Source organism: Hoplias malabaricus, chromosome 1 (assembly GCF_029633855.1).
Source record: "Hoplias malabaricus isolate fHopMal1 chromosome 1, fHopMal1.hap1, whole genome shotgun sequence".
Taxonomy (NCBI): Eukaryota; Metazoa; Chordata; class Actinopteri; order Characiformes; family Erythrinidae; genus Hoplias; species Hoplias malabaricus.
This window is the reverse complement of record NC_089800.1, coordinates 25,293,852-25,319,584: the sequence shown is the minus strand read 5'-3', so window position 1 is coordinate 25,319,584 and position 25,733 is coordinate 25,293,852. Positions and strand designations below refer to the sequence as shown.

The 25,733-nt window shown below is 38.1% G+C and overlaps 4 protein-coding genes across 4 annotated transcripts; 2 read left to right on the top strand and 2 right to left on the bottom strand.

Annotated features, from left to right (window-relative positions):
- The first annotated feature begins 724 nt into the window (after positions 1-724).
- LOC136702291 (nitric oxide synthase, inducible-like) lies at positions 725-9,628 on the top strand. The gene is made up of 26 exons (XM_066677291.1): positions 725-848; positions 936-1,054; positions 1,221-1,322; positions 1,567-1,715; positions 2,085-2,247; positions 2,364-2,455; positions 2,760-2,901; positions 3,024-3,163; positions 3,381-3,555; positions 3,651-3,752; positions 4,160-4,354; positions 4,504-4,589; positions 4,745-4,889; positions 5,012-5,116; positions 5,403-5,452; positions 5,544-5,718; positions 6,110-6,230; positions 6,442-6,520; positions 6,612-6,799; positions 7,463-7,629; positions 7,736-7,946; positions 8,077-8,164; positions 8,253-8,374; positions 8,478-8,626; positions 9,151-9,342; positions 9,462-9,628. Exons 2-26 carry the CDS (start codon positions 995-997, stop codon positions 9,498-9,500), a joined length of 3,237 nt encoding a protein of 1,078 aa, XP_066533388.1. The 5' UTR covers positions 725-848; positions 936-994; the 3' UTR covers positions 9,501-9,628.
- A 2,133-nt stretch (positions 9,629-11,761) lies between these two features.
- Positions 11,762-14,586, top strand: mrps23 (mitochondrial ribosomal protein S23). Its single transcript, XM_066686657.1, has 5 exons — positions 11,762-11,965; positions 12,789-12,971; positions 13,075-13,152; positions 13,520-13,643; positions 13,973-14,586. The coding sequence occupies exons 1-5, from the start codon at positions 11,922-11,924 to the stop codon at positions 14,108-14,110; spliced, it is 567 nt and encodes a 188-aa protein (XP_066542754.1). The 5' UTR covers positions 11,762-11,921; the 3' UTR covers positions 14,111-14,586.
- An 860-nt stretch (positions 14,587-15,446) lies between these two features.
- Positions 15,447-23,383, bottom strand: chrna10a (cholinergic receptor, nicotinic, alpha 10a; the record flags this gene model as incomplete). Its single annotated transcript, XM_066660391.1, has 5 exons — positions 15,447-16,156; positions 16,499-17,031; positions 17,374-17,528; positions 18,121-18,282; positions 23,360-23,383. Coding segments are annotated over 5 exons (1,584 nt in total), but the record flags the coding sequence as incomplete, so codon positions are not given.
- rhoga (ras homolog family member Ga) lies at positions 22,311-25,624 on the bottom strand. The gene is made up of 2 exons (XM_066660404.1): positions 25,480-25,624; positions 22,311-24,358 (listed from the first exon to the last, which is right to left on the bottom strand). The coding sequence occupies exon 2, from the start codon at positions 24,317-24,319 to the stop codon at positions 23,744-23,746; it is 576 nt and encodes a 191-aa protein (XP_066516501.1). The 5' UTR covers positions 24,320-24,358; positions 25,480-25,624; the 3' UTR covers positions 22,311-23,743.
- Positions 25,625-25,733: the final 109 nt, after the last annotated feature.

The window sequence follows — 25,733 nt, the reverse complement described above, 5'->3', positions numbered from 1 at the left end:
TCTAGCAGTTTACTTAACAGGGCTGAAAACTTTTCATTTTACTTTGGGGAAAAAAAAAAGTTCCGGTGAATGAACAAATGACAGTTTCTTGTATTTATTGCATTTTACCAAATGTCTAACATTTCTAGAAATGCATTTGTAAGAAAATTGTCTTTTCTCCCAAGTAATTCCATATTAAATTTGGCTAAATTTTTCATAAAGTAAGATGCCACTTTTGTCAATAATCTTTTTGCCAGGTTTCTCCAGGTTTGTTAGTTAGGTTTTTTTTCTTGTTTATTACATTATTTAAAAATGAATTTTCCATGAAAATTTTCAATCGCATTTTTCCCTCCACCTTTAAAGATGACTTTTTGTTCAAATATGATGTTAACAACTCGAGTATGCACTGATGTCATGTTTTCAGATGTTACATAATTATCATGCTGTTTTTTGATGTTATGGAATGTGAGACATCAAACGGCAGTGTAAAAAAATTCCAGAAAAAATGTCTGAGGATGTTTTACTCTATGAAGTGTACCATGATATAAATGGACCTAAAGAATAATGAGAAAATAATTGTGGAAAAACAGCTCATATAATAAAAGTATTCACTGACGTGTTTCCCCAGTGGTGAAAAAAAGTGGAAAATAAAAGAGATTCCTGAACTCCATCTCACGAATCAGGAACTGAGAATCTTATGTTGAGAGTTTTTTCATCCTGCTTGGAATGATGCCCAGTGTTATGAGACAGAGACCTGCCCCAAATCTGAAGTAGGTGCAGCCTATAAAAGGTTCCCTTGTGTTGCTATAGGCTACTGTCACTATTGCTATTTGACAGTGAAGAGAGCCTGCTACGTGAAAGGTGGAAAGGTAAATATTTTTTCTTAGTACAAGCTAAAACTGAATTTTGCTAATATAATTAAATATATGTATCAGTCTCTTTCTTTTCCCTATTAGCCCATCAACCGATTTCATCATCTCAGTGCCAGTGCCGGTACCTGATACTAGAATCAAAAATGGGCAAGAAGATGGTTGAAGACACCAAAGATGAGCTCCCTCAAACTCAGACCATCAAGGTCAGTGTAGAAATTTATAAAGTGATGTTTTTTGTTTGTTTGTTTTTTTTCCAATCATTCAGTCTGTGTTAGACTCATTTAGGGTCAATCAGAATGATGGACATTTATTGAGAAAATTGTGGTGTTTTAAAAAGGAGTATAAGAGCATGTTCATATTCCTCTTAAGGTCAAAGTGAACAAAATCAGCCGATGCCCAATGTCAATTCACATGAAGAACTTTGAGAATGGTTCCAGCCATCAGGACACACTTTATCACAGAGCTGTCAAAGTAAGTTATATATGTGTATACACTATAGAGTCCTGAACTAAATGTGGTGGTGTAAAGAAACAAAAATTGGACAGAACATGAATATGAAAGCCCAGTAGCCATCTCAGATATTTGTGAAATTCATTCTGACATTTATTTCAACTGTGACATTATTAGATTTGATGTAAAATGGCTATACTATTTTGTAACTTCTCTGAAAATTTGCTCAAAATATCAGTGCTTAAATGTGTCTTTTTTCTTCCAGAATCAGCTCTGCAAACCGAAAGTATGCGAAGGCTCAATTATGAATCCCAAGACATTAATCCGTAGCCCACCTTCTGCCCCACAAGCCCCCAACGAGCTTCTCGCTCAGGCCATTGATTTCATCAACCAATACTACAAATCCTTCAAAACGTAATCCTGCATTCATTCATTAATTCTTTCAGTCATTTATTTAATTCAACTGAATATTGTATTATAAATTTAATTATTAGACTTGGCCATGAATGTGTGTGTGTCTGTTGCCCTGTGAAGGACAGGCGTCCCCTCCAGGGTGTATTCCCGCCTTGCGCCCAATGATTCCAGGTAGGCTCTGGACCCCCCGCGACCCTAAATTGGATAAGCGGTTACAGATAATGGATGGATGGATGGACTTGGCCATTTTTTGTTTAACAATAATTGATTTACCTGTAATCCTTTGTAATTTTTATGCACTACATGAATCTGAGGTAGAGGTTGAATAGCGTAGTGTATGTATATGTCAAGTGTGATAATGTATCACAGGTCTAAAATCGAGGAGCATTTGGCTCGTGTTGATGAAGTGGCCAGAGAGATTGACACCACAGGAACTTATCAGCTGACCACAGAGGAGCTAGCATTTGGGGCCAAACAGGCATGGAGGAATGCTCCCAGGTGCATTGGCAGGATTCAGTGGGCCAACTTACAGGTACCAAACACTTGTGTTGTTTATTTCATACTTTCTAACAAGATTTGCATCATTACATATAAATATCATACCATAAAACATATTTCTATAATCAATATTTTCCCAATATTTTACAGTTGTTTGATGCTCGCAAATGTAAGACTGCCAAGGAAATGTTCCAGTTCCTGTGTTCTCATATCAAGTTTGCCTCAAATGGAGGCAATTTAAGGTACAGGAAAAAAACAGGCATTTAAGTGATGTGTAAAAGTGTTTCATCAAATGTATTTGTCAAAAGTCTTATGAGATTTTTATGTTCATTATTAAAAGCAGACTTTATTTATTGTGTAAATGCGCTGTGCATTTAAACAGAAGTCTTTTCTCTGTGAGGGGTGTGTATTTGTTTTCAGCAACAACCACAAAAACAGAAGAGTCCACAAAACATTTTTTTGCATATTATGACCCTGACACAATTTTGCCCTGTGCCCAGGAGTAACATTCACCTCAATATTATATTGATATTGCTTACCTTACAGATCAGCCATCACCGTTTTTCCTCAAAGAACTGATGGAACGCATGATTTCCGTGTCTGGAACAGTCAGCTGGTAAGATATGCTGGATATCAGATGGAGGACGGCAGTGTGATAGGAGATCCTGCTAATGTGGAATTCACTGAGGTGATTATATAAGATCAGAGTTAACATCGTTGGTGTCTTATGGCACATAAGGGCAGTTCTTTTTTGTTCTGTAGATTGGAGCATTGTTTTTATTGAAATATCAAATTTCTGCATTCCTACAGCTCTGCGTCCAGCTTGGGTGGACACCAAAATATGGTCCCTTTGATGTGCTGCCACTGGTGCTGCAGGCTAATGGAGAGGATCCTGAGCTCTTTGAGATTCCCCCAGAGCTGGTACTAGAGGTCCAGATGGAGCACCCTCAGTAAGAACACGTTTTCTAATTGTTTGAAATGATCATAAATAATATTACCTGTAACCTGTAACTCATTTGTTTATGTTGACATATTACTGATACTGAAGAGATTTACTGAGTAATATGCCGTATGAATAAGTTAAATTGAGAAATACGTATACTGTTTAATCATTAATAATCTGTTAATATCCCTGCTCAATTAAGGCTATTTTCTCTGTTTGTTCAGTTATGATTGGTTTAAAGATCTGAACCTCAGATGGTATGCTCTGCCTGCTGTGGCCAACATGCTGCTAGAGATCGGTGGTCTTGAGTTTACCGCATGCCCCTTCAATGGCTGGTACATGGGCACTGAGATTGGAGTGAGGAACTTCTGTGATCAACAGCGTTACAACATTCTGGAGGTACAGATCCCTTATCTCTCTCTCTATGATGGAAGAGGCAAAAGGATTGAATAAGCCTGGTTCCCTTATTCCCTGATTCTGCCTCTGTTCTACAGAAAGTTGGTCGTTATATGGGTCTGGAGACAAACAAGCTGTCCTCACTGTGGAAGGATGAGGCTCTGGTGGCCATCAATGTTGCTGTGATTCATAGTTTCCAAGTATGATGTCCATATCCTGATATGTCTGAGAGCAACATTAATGCAAAGCTCACATTTAAGTTACATGGCTGAATGTATTTTTTATATTTGATTGTGTGTTATATGCATATATTATATGTAAAAATAATATATAAAAAGATTAATCTATTGAGATTCATTTACTTGGAATTGTGGGCAGATGTAGGCTGAACCTTTTAATAAGCAGATCTGCTAATTACAATATAAACAATTTGTGAAATACAATTAGATTAGCATTAGCATTCCAAGAGGAGGGCAAGATGGTCACACATCAGATCTTATACATATTTTTAAAATAAAGATCAAAACTCATTATAATGGGCCCAGTGACCCATAGAAGTAGATATTTTTGACATTGTTTGTAAAAAATATTTCTGTGTGTGGCGCAGAAAAATAAGGTGACCATCACTGATCACCACACAGCAGCTGAATCTTTCATGAAGCACATGGAGAATGAATTGCGGCTGCGGGGAGGCTGTCCTGCTGACTGGGTTTGGCTGGTTCCGCCCATGTCTGGTTCCCTGACCCCAGTTTTCCACCAGGAAATGATCAGCTACATCCTCTCTCCATTCTTCTACTACCAGGTACTACTCTTTTAACTTATATTTTAAGTTCAAAATAAACATATACATACATACATAGACATACATTTATGGTCATATAGTCCTGAATCTATGTACAGTCGAAATGTGTGTTTTCTTTGTGTTAACTTTTATTTTGTTGTGGTTTGAAGACTGATCCTTGGTTAACGCATGTATGGAAAGATGAGGCAAAAGGACTGAAGAAGCGAAAAAGAATCAGCTTCAAGGCACTGACGAAGTAAGACATCACGGTGCTTTACATTCCAAAATGCTCTTTGAATGCTTGCTTCTTGAGCATTTTGTATTTTAAATTAATTATGAAAAAAAGCATGTGGAATGAGTGTCAGCATGTTATTTTATTTCTGCTTGTGGCTGATTTTTTGAATTCCACAGGGCTGTGGTCTTCTCTCAGATACTCATGTGTAAAACCTTGAAGAAGAGAGTACCCTGCACCATCCTTTATGCTACTGAAACAGGAAAATCACAGACCTTCGCCAAGAAGCTGAAATCAATACTGAGCAGTGCCTTTAGCCCCAGGGTAAGAGAAACATTTGATTAGATCTGTCCTTTCTAGTTTTTTAAGCAAGCAAACCCACTCTAAGGTAAACATTTTAAGAACTTGATAGAACTTTAATGTTAAATATATATTTGATGATACAGCTCATCTGCATGGAGGACTACAACATTGGAGACCTTGAGAAAGAACAGCTCTTGATGGTGGTGACCAGCACCTTTGGCAATGGAGAATCCCCAGGCAATGGAGAGGTATGAAGCAATTTTCTTTGCACTAATCACTTTATTATAAGAACTATAAAATACAAAGTACACTTTAAATATATAAAGTGACTCACACTTTAGTGTAACTCCTAAGATTCAGGGCCATTTCTAAACATTTGGAGCCCGTAAACAACATCATATTATTTAGACAACAACAACAACTCAAAAATTGAATGAGATTTAAAAAATAAATTATGATGAATACATTAATTAAGAAAAAAAAGGAAGGTCACCAACAGATACTGATCATCATAACATTCCCTTCCATCTCCAGACATTCTCTAAGGAGCTTATGAGTATGAAAATCCTCAAAAACACCTTCAGGTTAGTACCGAGAACATCTCAAACAAATGGTCTACTTTAGAAGCAACCACTGTGGAAAAGCTGCTCTAGCTAATCATGTTGCATCACACAGGTACTGTGTATTTGGTCTGGGCTCTCGAATGTACCCACATTTCTGTGCATTTGCCCACTCCATTGATGACAAGTTGGAAGAGCTGGGAGCCAAGCGCGTGGCATCGATAGGAGAAGGAGATGAGCTGAATGGACAGGAGGAGGCTTTCTCTGCCTGGGCTTGCACTGCATTCAAGGTTGGTGAAGCACTAATTATATTTTTGAAAAAATGTCAAGACTAACAAGACCCTACAGTTGGCCTGCTGTATCAATACTGAAAGCTTATTGGCTGATACTGATTATAGTTCTTAAAAAACTAAAATCATATATTTTTAAATATAGTTAAGTGTCTTGCTCAAAGATCTGCAAGTCTACAGAAAGTAATGTGAAGCTAACAAACATTACATCACATGTGAGTGTGCTATTTCAGGTTAGATTTGTTACAGGATTTAGGTCAAATGTTTTTTATACCTTTGATCTCCAATCTAGCATTTGCTGCTAATAACTGAGCGATACAATATTCATCACTGACATCTCTAATAACAATATAATTTCCACACATTCAACAGTAAATATATTTGTCTCTAGGCTGTGTGTAAGGAGTTTGGGATTGAAGGTCAGCTGTCAGGGACTGAGCATCTAACAGACAGCTGGGACCCTAAGAAGTACAGAGTTCAGACTGACAGCTCAAAATTTAACCACATCTCAGGTAACCGGGACAACACTGTCATCAGTATTCCCTGTGGTCTTACAAACATTCACATGCCACCTGGGTCCAGCAAAGCATTTACATTCCTTCAGTCTTTCACAGCTATATACCTATGTAATACTGTACTTGATCTTCATAAGAGTGAATACAGGAGCAACTGAGGCCTCTGCTACCTCTTAAAACCTCAAGATATATTTTTCTTTTCTCATAGCTCTCTCAGCACTCCACTCTAAGACTGTGTTCCCTATGAAGATGAAGAAGAGGAAGAACCTCCAGAGCTCACAGTCAAGGTTTGTTATTGTACCTGCGGGTAGATAAACTTATGTTGATTTTGGTGTACCAATTTTCACGGGCTGCTATTTGTTCTTGCGCTTGTTTCAGACGCTCCACTATCCTGGTGGAGCTAGAGGTGGCTGGAGAAAAGGATGTTTTGAACTATGCCGCAGGAGACCATGTGGGTGTTTTCCCAGGAAACTCACAGAGGTTGGTGACTGGCATTTTGAATCACCTCCCCAATGCTCCTCCCAGCAATCAGAGCCTCCGCCTTGAGCACCTCGCTGACCCTGCTGGTAATTATCTAACATCTATGAAAATACTATATGTACGTTTATTTATGTATTAGCATAAATACATAAATAGCAGGTAGGTGTCACTGTCACACAGCTCCAGCTACCTGGAGGTTATGGGTTCAAGTCCCGCTCCAGGTGACTGTCTGTGAGGAGTGTGGTGTGTCCTCCCTGTGTCCGCGTGGGTTTCCTCCAGGTGCTCTGGTTTCCTCCCACGATCCAAAAACACACGTTGGTGGGTGGATTGGCGTCTCAAAAGTGTCAGCAGGTGTGAATGTGTGTGTGTGTGTGTTGCCCTGTGAAGGACTGGCGCCCCCTCCAGTATGTATTCCCGCCTTGCGCCCAATGATTACAGGTAGGCTCTGGACCCACCGCGACCCTGAACTGGATAAGGGTTACAGACAATGAATGATTGAATGAATGAATGTTTATTTCTAAATATTGGAATTACAAAACCAAGAAATAATTCACATTAAGACTAAAAGTAAAATGAATGTGGCCCAACAATTAAAGCTTGTATAAAATGGTGCATTTTTGGCCAGAGCATGGATATGTCAGTTTTTACATTCTGCAGTTCTACATTATTTTTCTTGCGTATTGAATTAATTATAATTGGGAAAATTCCGGTATAACCAGGGATGTCTTCTCTTTTTGTGTTCCTCCAAGGGGGTATGGGTTGGCAGATGGTTGAACGTATTCCAGCATGCTCCCTGACCCAGGCTCTTACATATCTCCTGGACATCACCACTCCACCTTCCCAGGGCTTCCTGCGCAAACTTTCACAAATGACCAATAAGGAAGCTGATCGTCAGCATCTGCTGGCTCTAGCTTCGGTGAGATGTGCCTGTTTTTTTTCAGTAACTGAAAGAATCCCAATGAAATCCCAGTAATTCCTACCACAACAAAAATAAAACTAATATTTGGCTTTTTTTTCTGCAGGACTTCAAGGTTTACTCAGAATGGAAAGTGTTCCGTAGGCCCAACTTCTTGGAGGTTCTGGAGGAGTTCCCATCTGTGGAGATCTCTCCAGCTTTCCTCCTCAGTCAGCTCCCTCTGCTAAAACCTCGCCTCTACTCCGTCAGCTCCTCCCTTGACCTCCACCCTCATGAAGTCCACCTCACTGTGTCTGTGGTCGAGTACCGCACTCAGGGTAAATCAACACGAGTTACGATCTGGTTCTTTGACTACTTTCCCACAGCACGCCTCATGAGAAGGTTGTGTTCAACACTGGAAAACTATGATATTTACCCTGCTGTGATGTTTCATTTTTTTCACAACAGATGGAAAGGGCCCTCTGCATCATGGGGTCTGCAGCACATGGCTCAACGCCCTCAAAGAAGGACAGTCTGTTCCCTGCTTTATTCATGGGTAAGTACTTGAGTATTATTTATAATATATTTAGAATATAAGTCCACATACATATGTTTAAATATTCCTCCATTGATTATGATTCCAGATCCAGTAGTTTCCACCTTCCTCCCGACCCCACCACACCTGCTGTCCTAATCGGAGCTGGCAGTGGCATTGCCCCTTTCCGCAGCTTCTGGCAGCAGCGCTTTCACGACATGAAAATGACAGGTACACAGAGAAAAATATTTGAAATGCTGTAAACCCAGTCTTTGGGATTCAGAAAGCAACAAGTGAGATGTTAGAAACTGTAAATTGCTTATTTATCTTGCAGGTCTGAAACAGAGTCTGATGATGCTAGTGTTTGGTTGCCGTGATGCAGATACAGACCACTTGTATAAAGAGGAGACTATGGTCATGAAAGAAAATGGCACTCTTAAAAGCATCACTCCAGCTTACTCTCGCCAGGCTGGTTGCCCCAAGGTAATCCTCTCATTTTACACCTTTCTTACATTGCATTAGTTGATTAAGAAATATCAATATTTGCATCCCCTCCTTAAATAGAACAAAACGAACTTGCTACGGAGAAATACAGGGGTCCTCGACTTACGACATTGATCTGTTCCTACGTGCGTAGGAACATGCGTACATACTGTATGTAAATAACATACTGTAAGCACTTATCCTATCCTAACACCTATCTTTCTTCGGTCCCGAGCCGCTTAACCGTGTATTCTTCCGCCGCGCACACCACACACGAAGTTCGCGTTACGATGTTTATGACGCAAAACACAAGGCATTATACAGTAAATGGGAGATGTGTCGTAACCACGAAACATCGTAACTCGGGACTGACGTAACCCGAGGACCTCCTGTATAATAAACATTTGAGATGTTAATTTGTGAGAAGTAGCCTGAGTTGTAGCTCAGTCCACATTTTGATTCTGATCTAAGAACTCCGTTCCCGTGCTTAGAATCAAAGTTTGTTGTTGTTTTTTCCTTTGTAGGTCTATGTCCAAGACGTCCTGAAGAAGCAGCTGGGTGAGGAGGTTTTGCAGGCCCTGCAGAGGGGTGGCCATGTATACGTGTGTGGAAGCATGAACATGGCCAGGGAGGTAGCTCTGTCCATACAAGAGATCTTAGTCAGTCAGACGAGCGTATCCCTCACCGAGGCTGGAGAATATCTGGAAAGGCTAAAGGTGACCACTCGTGGTTATTGTTCTTGCTGATACTGAACTATATTATGAGTAAACGTACAGATGTCTGGGAACTTGTTACAGATGAGTACTTTTATTGATCATTTGTTTCCCCCCAACAGGCTGAGAAGAGGTACCATGAGGACATCTTTGGCGCATAGTCTTTCTGCTGTCAGTCACACAGAAATCAAGAAAGATCTTTATTAAAATCTGAAATGTATATATTTATTTATATATACCTGCACCTTCAAAGCAGCGTTTCTTCCTGCAGCTGCAGTGCGTCTTGTTCTACACCAGACGGCGCCGCAGCTCTGAACCAAAGCCTCTTATGTGTTTGTAAATACACCACTTTGGACTCCTACAACTGATAACACTTGATTATGTCTCCAGCAACGTAAACCTGTACTTCTTATGTTAATATGTTATTACTGAGTATGATGTATATCTATGATTCTGTACTAATTTAACTTGAAAATCTTTCTTTAACTTAAGTTTTACATCTCTTAGTTTCTGTCTTTCTCTTTAATAAAATGACTATGATATAATTTTGCGCAAAATACCCTTTCCTGTTCTTTTGTAAGTCTCATGTTTGTAAAGGAACATGATCATAGTTTTGTATTTGTCTGATTATCCAGGCCTTAATGTACACCACTGTAATCCTACAATAAATAAGTGTAGCCTATTCCCGTCTCTTTGTTGCAACTTGCTCTTCTCCACCCTTCAAAATCTCTCATACACTTTTCAGAATGACACATGATGAACATTAAGACCCTGCACTTTCATTATGCCCTGAATACAGCGCTTCTCTTTGGTAACAAACTACAGAATCTCTAAAATAGACAGATAAATCTTTGCTTCAGTTCAACTAAACTGTCTTATTAATTCCAGAATTCTGACTCTTAAACAAGTTAGTAAAATAAAACGGAATAAACCCCAGCTGTTTATATACACAGGTCAAACATATCATTATGACCACCTCGTTTCTACACTGTCCATTCTCTCAGCTCCACAGTCCACAAGAGCACTTTGTAATTCTACAATTGCAGACTGTAAATACATCTTTTACTCTGTAAACTTTGTTTGTTCCCTTTCATCCTGATATTCAAAGCTCAGGACACACAGAGCAGGTATGATGTGTGGTGGATCATTCTCAGTGCTGCACTGACACTGATGGGGTAGTGGTGTGTTGGTATGTGTTGCAGTGAATCAAACACAGCATATTAAACACTGTGCCCACTCACTGTCCACTCTGTTATACACACCTACCTCGCTGATCCACCTATTCTCAGTCTAGCAGTGACACTGTGGGCTTTAAAAACTTGAGCAGACCTACTGTGTCTGATCCACTTGTATCAGTGCAACACACACATCACCACGTCATTGTCCCTGCAAAGCCAAGAACAATCCACCACCCGACAAATACCCGCTCTGTGGTGGTCCTGACATTGATGAACAGGGTGAAAGGGTTATAATGTAATGGTTGGTTGGTGTACACAGACCAGCCATAATATTATGACCACCTCCTTGTTGCTAAACTCACAATTCTCTCCACTTGCCATACAGAAACCCTTTTTAATTAACTTTGTAGTTAAAATACAAACAAGGATGTGCTCACTATGTTTTGTTTGATATTGATCTGTATGTTTTTGTATCTATCTGTCCTTCTAGAGAGAAGTGCAGGCTCTTGATAATTCATTAAAACTCCCTCTCAGATAAATGTAGGTGTTTAAGATTAATGACTAAGGTAAGACTAATGTCGTCTGGTGTTTCCGTGTCGTGCCCGAGTGTGCTACTGTCTGTGTAATTTCGAGCCGTTGTGTTGTGTGCGCTGTCTCTCAGCAGAAGGCGCTGTAACCAACTACTGGCTCCAAACCGCCGGTGTTTTCATATAGAAGAAGAACCTCTGTCGTGTTGTGCTGTAATTAATTCCCGGACAAATCCTGCACCACCGGCTTCCTTGAGCCATCTGATTGGACGAATCGAGAAACACAGGGCAGAGACTTGACGTGCCTGAAACAAGCAGTTATTATTATTATTATTATTATTATTATATTTTACGTTTAAGACGTGTTTGTGCACGAGGTGAGAATCTGTCAATAAATGCAGAGCTATCAGTAAGTCATCAAACCTGTTTTTTAAATAATTATTATTTATTAAATAAATTTGCTCTGAACTCATAACAGAAATATCAAAAAAGAAAGAAAGAATGTTCAAACCAAATGGGATTTTATGGGGTACATAAGCCTTCTGAACAATCTTTAATTTATTAAGCGTCTGTAACTGCTTTATCCAGTTCATGTGATGAACAAAGTTGAGATTAATAATGAATTGAACCGATGACCGAAGGAGGATTTTCCCTATGGATGTTAGTTCAGGCAAAAGTGACGGAGTACCCAAAGGGTCCTTGAGGTGCTGGTTGTGGACGAGGGTCATATTGAGATGGTACACTGTTGACGGTGAAGCAGCTCGTGGAGAGGGGAGTTTATGACCTGCCTGAGTTCCTCTGTGTCGTTCTGTCTCTGGTTAATTCCTGGGTTTAAATGATATATAGAGAGTGAATTCTGTGAAAGATCACAAAGACGATGGCGGGCAGCAGACTGGAGAAATTCGGCACAGTTTACACTCGGTATAATTTTTAATAGGTTCATATTTTTTTGTTTATTGTGTGTTTATATGATTTGTTAATAGTATGTATATGAGATTAAAAACAGCTGTCAGTCATTTACTAAATTAAGTGATAGCAACCAGTGTTTCTGAAAGTGATTCGTGCTTTTACTTTTTTCTATAAAGTTCAGCTCAGGTGAGATGAAGAATCAAACTGCTTTGTAGTCTCTGAATGAACTAGTTTATTCTCCTTAGAGTGGGCGGTTAAGATTTCAAGTTTAGAATAGAATATTTAACACCCAGATTGTTAGGGCTAAGTTCATATTACCAGGCTCAAATGACTTGTTTTGGTTTTTTATTACCCTATTTGTCACAGGTCTGATATTTTCAGGCTTTGTGGACATGTCAAATCTGGAAAACGTCCAGAGAAACAGGCTTGGACATTGCCCGGATTTGCTCTTTCAGACCTGTGGTGTACAGTTGGAGATGTTCTAGCTTTTCAATAATGTGTAGAAAAATATTTCTAGATAATAACTGATTACTTACATGTAGTGTCTCTCAGCAGGAACTTGTGTTAAAGTGATCTGAAAACAAAACAGATTTTTGAGGATTTTTGGGGACCACTGGGAAAAGAAATATATATAAATATTTAGCCGTTTTGAAGTGATTGGAAAATGAAGGACAGACATTTCAAAACAATGATGTTATTGTCAAATATATTTTTTTTCATGTCCACAGCCTCTCACCTTAGTTATCACACATCCTGGTTGTATTATTTTTTTATATTTAAATATCAGCTCAATATATTTTCTTCTCTCATTCCCTCTTTTTGGTGCTTACTGAAGAATTAGAGATTTGATGCGCTCTGGAGTCATCAAAGTATCAGAGAAACCTCTGTGGTTTGATGTTTATGCGGCCTTTCCTCCAAAGAGAGACCCTCTCTATGTGAAACCTTCAAGAAAACTCCGGCCTCAAAAGAAACAAGACCCTGTCCCTGAAATATTTTACAAGGAAGATGAAGTAAGAGCGTAAGTCACTTTATATCTGTTCACTCATATTACATGAATAAATATTTTTCAGTTTATACTTACTTTTGCCTTTGAAGAGAAATATCTTTGCTTTTTATTGCAGGAAGTTCTTTGAGATGTACGGGAATGGACCTAAAGCATTTGATCTCAATAAAACCAACTTTGTGTCGACATGCCAGAGGTATGAAGAGTTTAATACGCACCCCACAGCTTTGTTTATTCATTTTACACAATTATTTGTGCCAACAGTGTGCTTTTTTTTCTCATCTATTTGGAAATGGGTCTGACTTTCATTTTAAGCTCAACATCAGTGGGAGAGCAAAATAATATTTTTATGGATTTTGGTGTCTTCAGGCAAATCTAAATGCATCAAAATGGTCTTGGAATTCCATTTTGTGGTGTACTGTCTTGAAGTGTACAGTACAGATTTTACAACCTACTTCCAGGAATTTTCACTGAATATAATGCACACAAAGCATTTTGACTGAAATTAAACATGCCGTCACTTTTATCATTTAGAATTATGCCACTATTTTGTTGTTGCTCAGGTTTGTAGAGAAGTACACTGAACTGGAGAGCAGGGGAAATGTGGAACCAGAAAAGTTGTTTGAAGAAACAGGGAAGGCTCTTCTTTCCGAGGGGATTGTGCTCAGGAGGAGAGGTGGTCCTGCTGTAAGTTTGCTTTATATTATTTTATTTTTCTGTATCATATTATTTTTGATTCTAGGATCTAGATGGTAACCGAAGAATTGAAAGAGTGGCTTCAGTTCTGAAAACTCTTGTTTAAGTAAACCCTTAGGCTGTAGTCATATATGTCGGAATGTAGCATAAAGGGAAGTGCAAATCAAAGAGAAACTTTAAGAACTCTTACCAAGTCAAGCCACTGAGGGCAGCTAGATCGAGCGTGTTTTGTCTGATGAGAAAGTTCATAGTAATTTGCTATTTAGTAGTGGAACCTCTGTAAGAGTGCTAATCTGTCCTATCTACCTTTGGACTCTCAGGTGGTGGTAGAGCAGACGAATCCTGTGCTGGACATGGAATTGGCTGAGATGTTGGCTGAGCAACAAAACAACAGTAAAACACAATCTTCAGAAGAACAGACAAAGGCAGTTACCGCTGACAGCTCAGCAGCCTCATAGTTAAAAATGTGTTCATCTGTTGGTCAGTAAAAGCACCACAGGTTAAACAAAAATGGCTTCACACCTGTAGGCACAACATCTGGAAATGTCTAACTTATCAGTCCTCATCAGGTAACTTCAAGTGATATTTTCCAGATGATTTATGGTCCAATATAGACATGTTTGTTTTGTTAGTGTTAGAATAAATTATTATTTTTCAGTGAAAGCTCCTTGATTATTTTTTTTCTTCAATCTCATTGTTCTGCATGCAAAATTACAATGGCACATGGTTCTGATTGGAATACTGTATACATACTGAGGGCATTACATGTAGAATGAGAGCTATTGGAAAGGTTAGAGAAGTGTGGAAGTTACAGGATGTTAACAGCACCAAGCCCAAGGTTAGTTAATGAGGTTCTACTGACAGTACTTCATGATAATTAATCATTAATCCTATGGGACTTCTCAGTAACTTACTAGTTGTTTTGGTCTGCTTTGGTGTTTCTCTTTTGAACATTTAATAATATTTTGGGAAATGTTACTCTGACATTTCTCAAATATAACATGAAAAATCAAGGTTTAATGTTAAGGTAAAGTGGTCATAAACATAATTGTTAACTGTGCAAAAATCCATAACTCACTTTTTAAACAGGAAAATATTCTTGTAAACTGTTTTTACATTGTCTTTACAGAAAATGTCAGTTTGAATTAATATCAGTCGATACCTAATCAGAATTGACAATGGTTTTGTAAAAGAAAAATAAATTATATCAAGCCGTCTAAAACAATACAAAGAATATATTGCTAATGAGGATGGTTTTAAAAGCATCAAATTTTCTCACTTCAGCAATATACAGATCATAAATTATACACTGCTCTCAGTGAATTCCAGCCCCGCCAGCTGAGTTCAGATTACCAGCTCAAGAGCAGAACTCTCCAATAGCCCCCGAGACAGGGTTAATCTGTTGTCCATGTGCAGCTTAGTGAATATGTATGTTGAACATCTACAACAGCTGTGCTGAAATTATTGATTCCTCTGAGGAGTTTGTATAAGGTTTTGGACATCCGTATCAAATGAAAATTTCAGTATTCACATTTTAAATATATATATATATATAATGGTATTATCTTTCATTTAAGTGAACGCTAGATTACAACAACAAAAATATTTAAAAACAGTACTTTGATGGAGTGATGAAGAATGAGGCTACAGAACTGGGCTGGGATTCTCAAAAGCATCTTTGCCCAAAGAAAATTCTTAAGTGGTAAAGTGAGCATCACAATGAACACTCTCGCTCCCTATTAAGATGATCTTAACACTAAGATCCCAATTTTGTGAGTAGTACACTAAGCAGGCTCAGATGGATTTGCACATGATGAGCAGACTCATGAGAAACACCATGATGAAAAAAATCCACATGAAGAAGCGATCCAGAACCTTGGCTACTTTCTTCCACTCTCCAGTGCGTTTCTGAGTGGCCCTCTGGTCTCGATAGCAGTTAGCGATGTATTCCACATTTCTAAAGTGATGCTGTGTTCGAATAATGCACTTCATGTTTTCTTCAGCATCTCGTTCCCTGCCTCCATCCTGCAGTCGTCCTCCTCTTTCACTGTCCTTCACTCCTCCTGCAGCGGAGGCCCCATCTCCACCATCCATGCTCAGGAATACTCCATTCTTCCAATTGCTGTAATGACTGGTGGGATTTCTCCCCATGGAACCTGTGGGAGACGTAATCTGAGACGCCTTCTCGTTTTCCTCTGGGATCCTCAAGGGCATATTGTCCTGAGCTTTGTCAAATCTGAAGGCCGGGTCCTCTTTTCCTACTTGACCGTTCATGTACTGTGATTGCCCCTCTGCCGATGAGTCACATTTCTCTGGTTGTGGGTTCAGGCAGTTCTCACCCACTTCATAAACAAAGCAGATCCTTGCCAAATACTGTAGAATAAACCTTTTAGCCCACTTAGGCACAGGCTTTGCCTCTGGACCACAGTGGTGGATGTTCATGATAAAGATTGTAAGAGCTGTGGAGGCCGTTATCATGGTCATGGTGGCTATGTAATATTTTCCTGTAGAACATGTAAGAATATAGTAATGGATGAATATGAATATAAAGAACCGATCAAATAACCCAGTCTATGACTATAAAGTCAACCTGATGCTGAGCTCGAAATAGACTGTACCCCAAAGACAAAATGTTTTCCTGTAATTGACCATGAAAATGTAATGAATTTTGCCTGCCTCTAATGCACATTCTACACGTAGGGCATGAAAAATTAATATCAACGAGTGATCTGAAATTTCACCTCCCACACATATGATAATTCAAACCCCTCAGGGACCCTCCCTTATATATATTTCACTATATTTCACAGATGATGGTCTCATAAATGAATAAGTCCTTAACTCACCTATGAGTGGGACATTCTCAGAGGGGGGCATAATCTCTGCTACCAGCAGCTGAAAGACTGTGAGTGCCAGCATCACTGTTACTCCCAGTGACACTTTTTCGCCAGAGTCTGCAGGCAGGTAGAAGCCCAAAGGAGCCAGGAAGGAGATCATCACACAGGGGATGAGCAGATTAAACACATAGAAGGAGGCCCTTCTTTTCAGCTTCAGTGTGTAGGTAATGTCTGGATAAGGGTCAGCACAACAGCCGTACTGGATCATGTTTCTCTTTGCTGGCATTCCCAGCACTTCCCACTCTACATTATCCACCAGATCAGCCAGGTCAGCACTCTCCATGGCATTGAGGATGTCCAGATGTTTGCCGTTGTACGTCCAGGAGCCGTAAGTTAGACGACACTGCTGGGCGTCAAAGGGGAAAAAAGACACATCCACCTTGCAGGAGCTTTTTGTGATGATCGGAGAGTCCCACATTATCTGACCGTCATGGCGGATCACTACGTTGGTGTCCATGGTGCCAGTGAAGTGGTCATCAGCACTGAAACAAAGAGCAGAGACTAATGGGAAAATACTCTACTGAAATTAATGCACAAAGATACATGCTTTTTAGAAGAGAGGTGCTTCTACAACAATCCACTTTTATATTTAGGAATGTGTGATTCCAGAATTTCAGTACAGTACAGGTGAGGGAGATGCCACGCTGTATGATTGTGGATCTGTTTCTTAAATAAGTGGTTTCACTGTAATAGGAGCTGGATTGCAACATTTGTACACCTTTAAAACAGTGGATAAATAACAATCATCCAGTGTTCAGTTTGTGCCTCCAGAGAGTGAAGTGGGATTACACAAATGAAGGAAATTCAAAACCACATTGACCTACCTGTTATAGAGCACAATATCTGGTCTCCATACATAACTGCCAGGTATGCGGATGGTATCAACACCATCATAATCATCTTTTTTCCACGTTAAGTATGTATCGTTCCATACCTGCCGTATCCATAAATATGCTGTCAGAATCTGATTGCGTTCGTCCTGTAAAACACAGGAAATCATGCCATTCTCAGACAGATTGGAGTGCAACACATTTAGATATATGCTGAGTGCATGTAAGAAATCAAGAGTAAGTAGCCGCCTGTGTACAGACTAAATAGTTTGGTTATTAGCTCACAATACAGCCGGACCCAGCCGCACCTGACCTATTTGGCCAGTCAGTTAGTAGCACAACATAAAAGCTGGTAATTAAGTCAAGTGTTGTAGATTACAGGCAGAATATCAAGAACTAATGCAACCTAATAATAAACCACTTAAAAGTGGCATACAGTGACTGTCATTAATGACTGTTTAAAGTACAGTGTAATTAGTCACATCATTAAAAGAACCATGCTTCCTTCTGTTCTTCAGAACATGACGCTTGCTTTTAGGCCATTTTTATCATCTCTGTCATATAAAAAGGCATAATTATTTTCAAAAAAGTGCTAGACACTTTAATCCACCTTCATTTCTATTGGTCCATAAGAAAGCGTTTACATGATATATATTATCTGCATAAATATCTATGTAAAAATGTGAAAAATGGACTTAGAAAGAATGGATGACAGCAAGAATGTAGTATAAACTGCATTACCATGTCGATTATTTGGGAGAGAGTAATTTGTAGTGTGACATTTAAGATATCATTGGTGTTCTCCACTGGCCTCAGTGCACTGGTGTAGTTCCTGAACAAGTCCTTAAGCAGTCTCTGTGCATATTTCCCATGAGCGCCACTGCAGACTGAAACAGTCAGATGGTGACAGACAGACAGATGAGAAACTGTTATACGGATATAAACATGTTTAAAACAGGGTGGTACTGCTTATGTCATTGGTGTAGGACGCATGAGGATATATCTACAGCATCTTTAGCTAGAGAATATAAGGACTTGAAATCATATGAGACTGATTATATTTACTGCTGTTTTAATCTGGTTTTCAGGGGATGGACCATATTCAGTGAAGCAGTAAAATTATAACTGTAATGGCATCATAGTATTTGCTGTAAAAATATGACTGCATTTTACATCAATAATAAAGGCACCACAGTGTCAAGGCTGAAATTGTTGATAATAATCAACCAGCCACAAATGTCCAGGACGCAGCTTCCTTCTGTTCAGGAGTTGTATATTAAAACATGACTGAGGTCTTTCTTTTGACTGATGCTCTGTATGAAATGTATGAAGTCTTATCTAGCTTTCAGAACATGCATAAAACATTTCTTTGGTGATATGTACACATGCTGCACGGCTTAATCCATAAGGATAGGGATGAGGGATTTCCCACTAGATTACCCATCTGAGGCAACAGCAAAGAAGAGATTGGGTAAATCTGCCATTAAGAGGATGGGCAGATGTCATGAATCCCCCACCCACCCCCAACAATTAAATTACGCTGACATGTATCAACATCCTGTATCAAAGAAACCAAAACAATGCATTTGAGAAAAATGAAGTGTTTGACTGGTAAACGTACTAAACGTAAAACACTTAACCCCTTTTAAAACACAGTAGCTCACTTTAGGATAAATTGCCTCTGGTGGGAATTTAATGTCTGGAGAAAAGTCTTAGCAGTCATCTGGTCACAAGGATCTGAGCTTCCAAATGTCGCTGTTAATCTCTTTCAGGGTTTTGGAAAGAATATTAAGAAAATACTAAATACTAGGAAACACAAATCTACTTCTGTGTAATAAGCAATAAACTGTTTCATTTCACAGGTTACAGCTTCAAATTCCAATCAATAGTAAACCACATTAGCCTATCTCAGTGTCATTTCATAATTCAGATAGTTATGCACATGTTTTATTAGATTAAATGTAGATTTAAAAAACAAAAAAAATGCATTTCACGGATTAGAACATATTTTCTGTATTTAGTGTAGGCTTTTTGTATCTTTATGAAAACTTTAGAATGCTCTCCGTTTTATGCTACACTGAAAGTTCAATCATAAATGAATATATAACAATCTTTACCTGGTACAAAAATCATGCAGACCACGAATATAGAAAAACTGTGCATTATTCTGGCTCTTATGCTGCAAAAATAGATTTAGTCGTTTGGTTGTTAAGCAGTGAATACTGCAGTATGTCCAGGTCATCAGTTTTCATCCGTAGGTTCATCACAGCAGCATGCAGAGGGCGGACACTGCTCAGATGCTTCCTATAATCCTGTAAGTGGTGGACATAGCTGGTTTGCCATTGGTAGACTGTATTGTACAATTTCTGGTGTGTGTGTGTGTGTGTGTGTGTGTGTGTGTGTGTGTATGTAGAAATATCCAAATCTCTCTCAGAGCCATGGAATGTTTTTCAAGTTCAATGTTTTGAAATAAAAACAAACATGTGGCAAGGTCCCACAGAGTCTAAAACCAACAGCATATAGGAAGTAAACATTATTAAGGAAGAACACAATACAAACAAGGAGAACATGAAAACATTGTTGTGTTCTCACTTAATGTCGCAATGTTGTCTTTTCACTTATTGTTGCTCTCATTTAATGCCACTATGTCTTTTCCTTTTCTGTTGTTTGTTTTTGATTGTTTGTTGTAGACATGACTTTACCTCATACTTTAACACACTTCAGTCATAGTCTTCATGGCATCTAGGAATGAAATAGTCATTACTGAATTAATTACTTTGAAATATAGGCATCTTTTATTCTTAGAGATGTGAAACTCTGGGATTTGTGTCAGTCCAGAATCTGAAGCACTTTTATGTTGTGACCACTGTGTGGCGATATACCTATTTATACGTCATCATACACGTTCATACTTAGAGTAGAAATTACAGTATATTTATTGTCATTGCACAAGAACAAAGACATTACGTATGCAGCACCCTTACTAGATTGTAATAACATATTATGTAACAATACAATAAGAAATGCAAATGAATAAATGTGCTGTCATATATCTGACCTTTATAAAGTGAAGCAAAGTTGACACTGAACATAGCATCCTGACATTACTAAGAAACGATGTAGAGTGAACACAAAAGTTACTGTAAAGCTGTTGGCAGTGCAGTGCACTATATGTGTTTGTATGCGTGTGTGAGTATGTGTGGAGTCCTTAAAGATGCTATGTCACATTATTTATAATAGTACAGTACTAGTTTTGATGATTTAGAGCTATTGATAGAAAAGTGCTGATTCATTTCTGAGAGACACATGTCGCTGGAATGACAGGCAGGTTGCCTTTGGGAAAAATAGCCTTAATATCAACAGAAAAAAAAAAACAGGAAGGGAGACTGACATTTAGAGGCAAAGTCTGGCCTAGATTGTGACATTTTGCCTAGATTGAGGCACACTTGTGGTCTTGGACTTTAAGACTGAACACTCCAAAGAGGGTGTTTTAGTAGGCCAATTAGCAGACCAGTGCTTATCAGTTACGGTGTGTGTCTGCCCAGAGGCCATTCCTACTTTTACTACCAAATGTGCTTGTGTCTAGATTTAGAAAGGCTGTTCATGCACTTTGTGTAAATTGAACTGTTTACATTACCAACCTCGACAGGCATGGCGTTTCATTTCATTTCACTGACAATACAGCTCAGACTGACACAGTGCAGCTCTGAGAAGTGTTCTTCATGAATATATCAGGATTAACTGGAAATACGGTAAACATCAAGTTTAAACATATATTTAGACTGCAGATGAAACATTAGCCATTTCTTTAATTTGAGAAGATTTAGATGCTGTGTTTTTGCTCAAGCAAACTCTATACAAGTTTATAACAATTACAAATAGACAAAACGTAACTGTAATTCTGAGAAACATGATTAAAATGACAAAAGATTACATGCAAATGAAATGACATATTAATCCAAAACAATTGCTCTTTATTCTACAAACTTTGACACTGATAATTAAAATGTAGCATTGCCACATTAAAACTCTGTTAAACTCTGATTAAAAATACCATATTTGTTTGTTCACTGAAAAATGTATTTTAAGTTAAACAAGCACACTAGAATATTGTTGTGTATTTGTTTAACTAAACACTAAATACTAGTACAAAACCTATAATATGATACGGACTGGGTACAGAGTCTCTACATTTAGTGTTCTGCAAAGCCATGGTTAATCTGAACACACATTTCATTGTAACCTAGACCTGAAAGGGGAATGTCAGGACAACATAACCTTTGAAGTTTCACATTGGACTGAAGTTGAATGAAATCTGGCTGTAACCACAAGGCCTTTATGCTACTGCCTGAAAGTCAAGGCTGGAGGGGGCTGGTTCATAATTACTAATGCAAATATCACCCACACACTCCACCAACATACACTGGATCCAGATGATAATACTGATAACACAAACACTACTGGCATTTGTTACAGCAAGGCTTTAGCAACAACATACACAAAAACATTTGTTCTCAGCTCATTAAGACTGAACATTTTCTCCCTTTTTGTGTTTTGCAAAAATAATTGTAAAAATGAAATATTGATATTATTATTCAGACCTTATTTATTAAATCAACAAATCACTGCTGTTGTTTTACAATGTATATTTTTCATGAAAGATATAATAAAGTCCCTCAAAATAGGTAGTGTTAGGTCTTCACTTAAATATTAGTAACTTTTAAAATTACAGGTTAATGACAGGTGTAACTTAAAGGTGTAGATTACCTCAATCTAAGAAACTTTACTTTTTACGTCTGGCTTTTACCTTAAAAAAAATAAATAAATAAAAAATAAAAAGAAACAAAAGAGAAGCCTGTTCATACATTCACTACAATTACAAAAAATCTAATTCCCTTTCTTTCATTTTTATGAATTTTATTTTGCCCAGATTCACTGTGGTTAAGAACCCAGCCTTAGGCGTTTCCTACAGACACCACTTGGTTCCTGTTTCATACTTCATAATGTAAAGAATAATGTGACTGTGAGGTGAGGAAAAGAAGCACTGAGAAACTTCTCCATTTTGACCACAGTGTCTGGAAAAGGCAAAGTCTGCAATTACTAAGAACTCAGAATCATGAGTTCTTACACTACCTCCCAAAGAGCTCGGATTAAGCAACTCAAACACTCTGTTAAGACACAAAGACACAAATAAACGTTTTTTGTTTTTAATGTAAGTTAATAAAGTGAATTCCTTTCCAAGGTTATTTCTATCATGTCTGTTGATCAATTAATGATATTTACACAATATAAAGGACAACATGATGTGGCCAAATAACGCAGAAAGGTTCAATCCTGAAAAAATTGCTTTATTAAATCTATTTTGCGCTGAACTGTAAGTAGAAACATCCAAGAGCACAGAATGGATTATACATGTAATCAAATATCAAATCTCTGTTGCAGCTTAAATTGTGGTATTTAATTCCATCATAATCATTTTAGTGTATGGCCTTAGCAAGAGGTCAAAGGTCAATTTAGAATCCACATTTGAACTCAGCACATAACTGAGTCCTTCTATTCTAATTTTGACATATCTTAAACATCTAAAATGTATAGAAAAAAGTTCAATAATATTATCAGAAGATGTTTTAGTGATACTATGTGCAAATAATTTATTCATTCATTTTCTGTAAGCTCTTATCCAGTTCAGAGTCGCGGTGGGTCCAGACCCTACACAGAATCATTGGGTGCAAGGCGGGAACACACCCTGGAGGGGGCACCAGTCCTTCACAGGGCAATACACACACTCACACATTCACTCACAACTGAGTCGCCAATCCACCTACCAACGTGTGTTTTTGGACCGTGGGTGGAAACCGGAGCACCCGGAGGAAACCCACACAGACACAGGGAGAACACACCAAACTCCTCACAGGGAGATAATTCAGTTACCAGAAAAGTTGTCTGCAGTATTTCAGCAAAAATAATCTGACACCAGAATAAAACCTTTTACTAGATAAAATAATAATAATCATTTTTTTTGTTTTTTAAAAAATATGCATATCTTAAGATACTTGTACAACAATCTCAAAATGATTAAATAATAGCTGTGTTGTGAGGTTGGATAAGCTTGACAGAGTAATTACCTGATCTACTCCACCAATGCCATTTTTAATTAAAGAAAATCCAGAGGGGTGCATTCTGTGGAAAATGTGTATTTATTTTCCAATTAAAAAATAAACAGCTGTTATCATATGTCCAGAGACGATCAAACCTATGAATATAACTAAATATACAATACATTTTGAATTAAACAAAAGTTGCGCATTCGAGTTCCTCATTAGCTTGAATAGGGGTTTTAGAATGCATTTGTGGGCAAAGTTTTTTACAATAGTGCACAGAATTTTTTATGAACAACAGGCTTTGGGTTGAGGTAGGCATTTACAGCCTCAGTGAAAACTTCCTTTACTCCAAATTGATTGAGCGCTGAGCACTCAAGGTACTTAACAGCCTTGATTTCTCGAGCAAGGGCCTCGCCTTGCTGATAAGTGACAGGAGTGAGCTTCTGCTCCTTCAGTTTTTGCAAAACGTCTGGATCTTCTCTTTGGTCCTTTTTGTTGCCCACCAGCAGGAAGGGAACATTAGGGCAGTGTTGTGAAACCTCAGGATACCACTTAAGCTTGATGTTCTCAAAAGACGTTGGACTGGCAATGGAGAAACAGATAATGAAGACATCGGTTTGGGGGTAGGATATGGTACGCAGTCTGTCATAGGCCTCCTGACCAGCTGTGTCCCACAGGTTAAGGCTGATTGGTCTGGACTGGACTGTGATTTGTGAGCTGTAGTTGTCAAATACTGTGGGGATGTACTCCTTAGGGAAGGCGTTGGTGGTGAAGGAGATCAGGAGACAAGTCTTTCCCACAGCTCCATCTCCAACTACCACACACTTGATACTCTGCATTTTCAGATGTTTCCACCTCTTTCATAGACCTGAAAAAGTCTAAAAACACAACGCATACTTACTTACTGCTGTTGTGGTTTTGGCCAAGCTTTACAGAATCTCTTTCAACCTCATACAAATTCATTCTGAATTTACTATGTACACATGAGTGTTCTGTGCTATGCTATTTAGCAGTGTTCAGTGATTGTGCATATAGTCCCTAAATGTCATGCCAAAAGCCAAGAAACAAATTCTGCTAAGAATGGGATTTCTAATATTGTGAGTGCTAGGCTGGTTCTAATCATTCTAGATCAAACATGGACAATTACATCTTCAAACAGGCATTTTGCATTACTTATACTTTGATAACTGCATATTTATAGCCACTTCTTCAGTAAAGATCACTGTCACAAGGCATAGTGTTTTCAGTTTCAAATGACTGACTGAACCCTGGTTACACTATGTTATTTGGAGTTGGAGATATAGAAATCCAGTGCAAATCACCTGTTTGCTTTGAATCTGCAGATACAGACTTAAAAATGAAGTAGTAGTACTACAAATTTGATGTTTAAATTAAATTTTCTTATGGCTCTTTTTAATAAAAGTGAACTAAAACATATACAGTGTGAGCATCTGACAGTAATAATGCTCTTGGTTAATTTGCTGTAATTTTTCAGGTTTAATGGAGTCTGACAACATTTATGAAATGAGTCAGATCTCGCAACATTTCCTATAAAAGAACACATTTTTAGGTGGAGTGCAGATGAGTCAAATGTACAAAGAGTTTTGTTTATATTAATGAATGGTACTATATAAATTGATAATATATTTAAGAACACTGCTACAACACCTATGTTGAATATTGCCTTCCTTTTACTAAAGAAACATTATTTTTGATTATTTATAAAACAACTGTAAACGGTAACTGTAATCTGAAGTTTACTAAATAATACATTTACAGCAACATGTTTATTAAAAATAAAAAGCCAATATTAAGAAACCAAGTGATTCAAAATCTAAGACAAACTAATAAGTGAGATTATATGACTTATTTCTGTAAGGATCTTATAGTGTTAATATATTATTAAAGTACTTTTCTCAATCTTGATATGCTCTTCTCTATCTACAGCATTGTAACAAATAAATCCAAAAATATAGTTTGGTTTAAAGTTTTAACATACCCAGAGTGATTACGGCTTCGTTGAAGACTCTAGCCGTGTAGCTCTTTCTTGGTGCTATCAGTCACATGCAATGTTAAATTCAGTCTCCACACCCACAGACATGTCAGCTACAATCCCTCATTCTCCAAACAGAAACATTGTGAAGTCTCAGTAGCTTAGTCACAGTGAGGAAGTTGTCTGTCTCATAAGAAATGTCTTTCCTTTTTTGAGTAGTTACAAAACATCATGACTAGTGCAAAAGTTAAGAAATAATG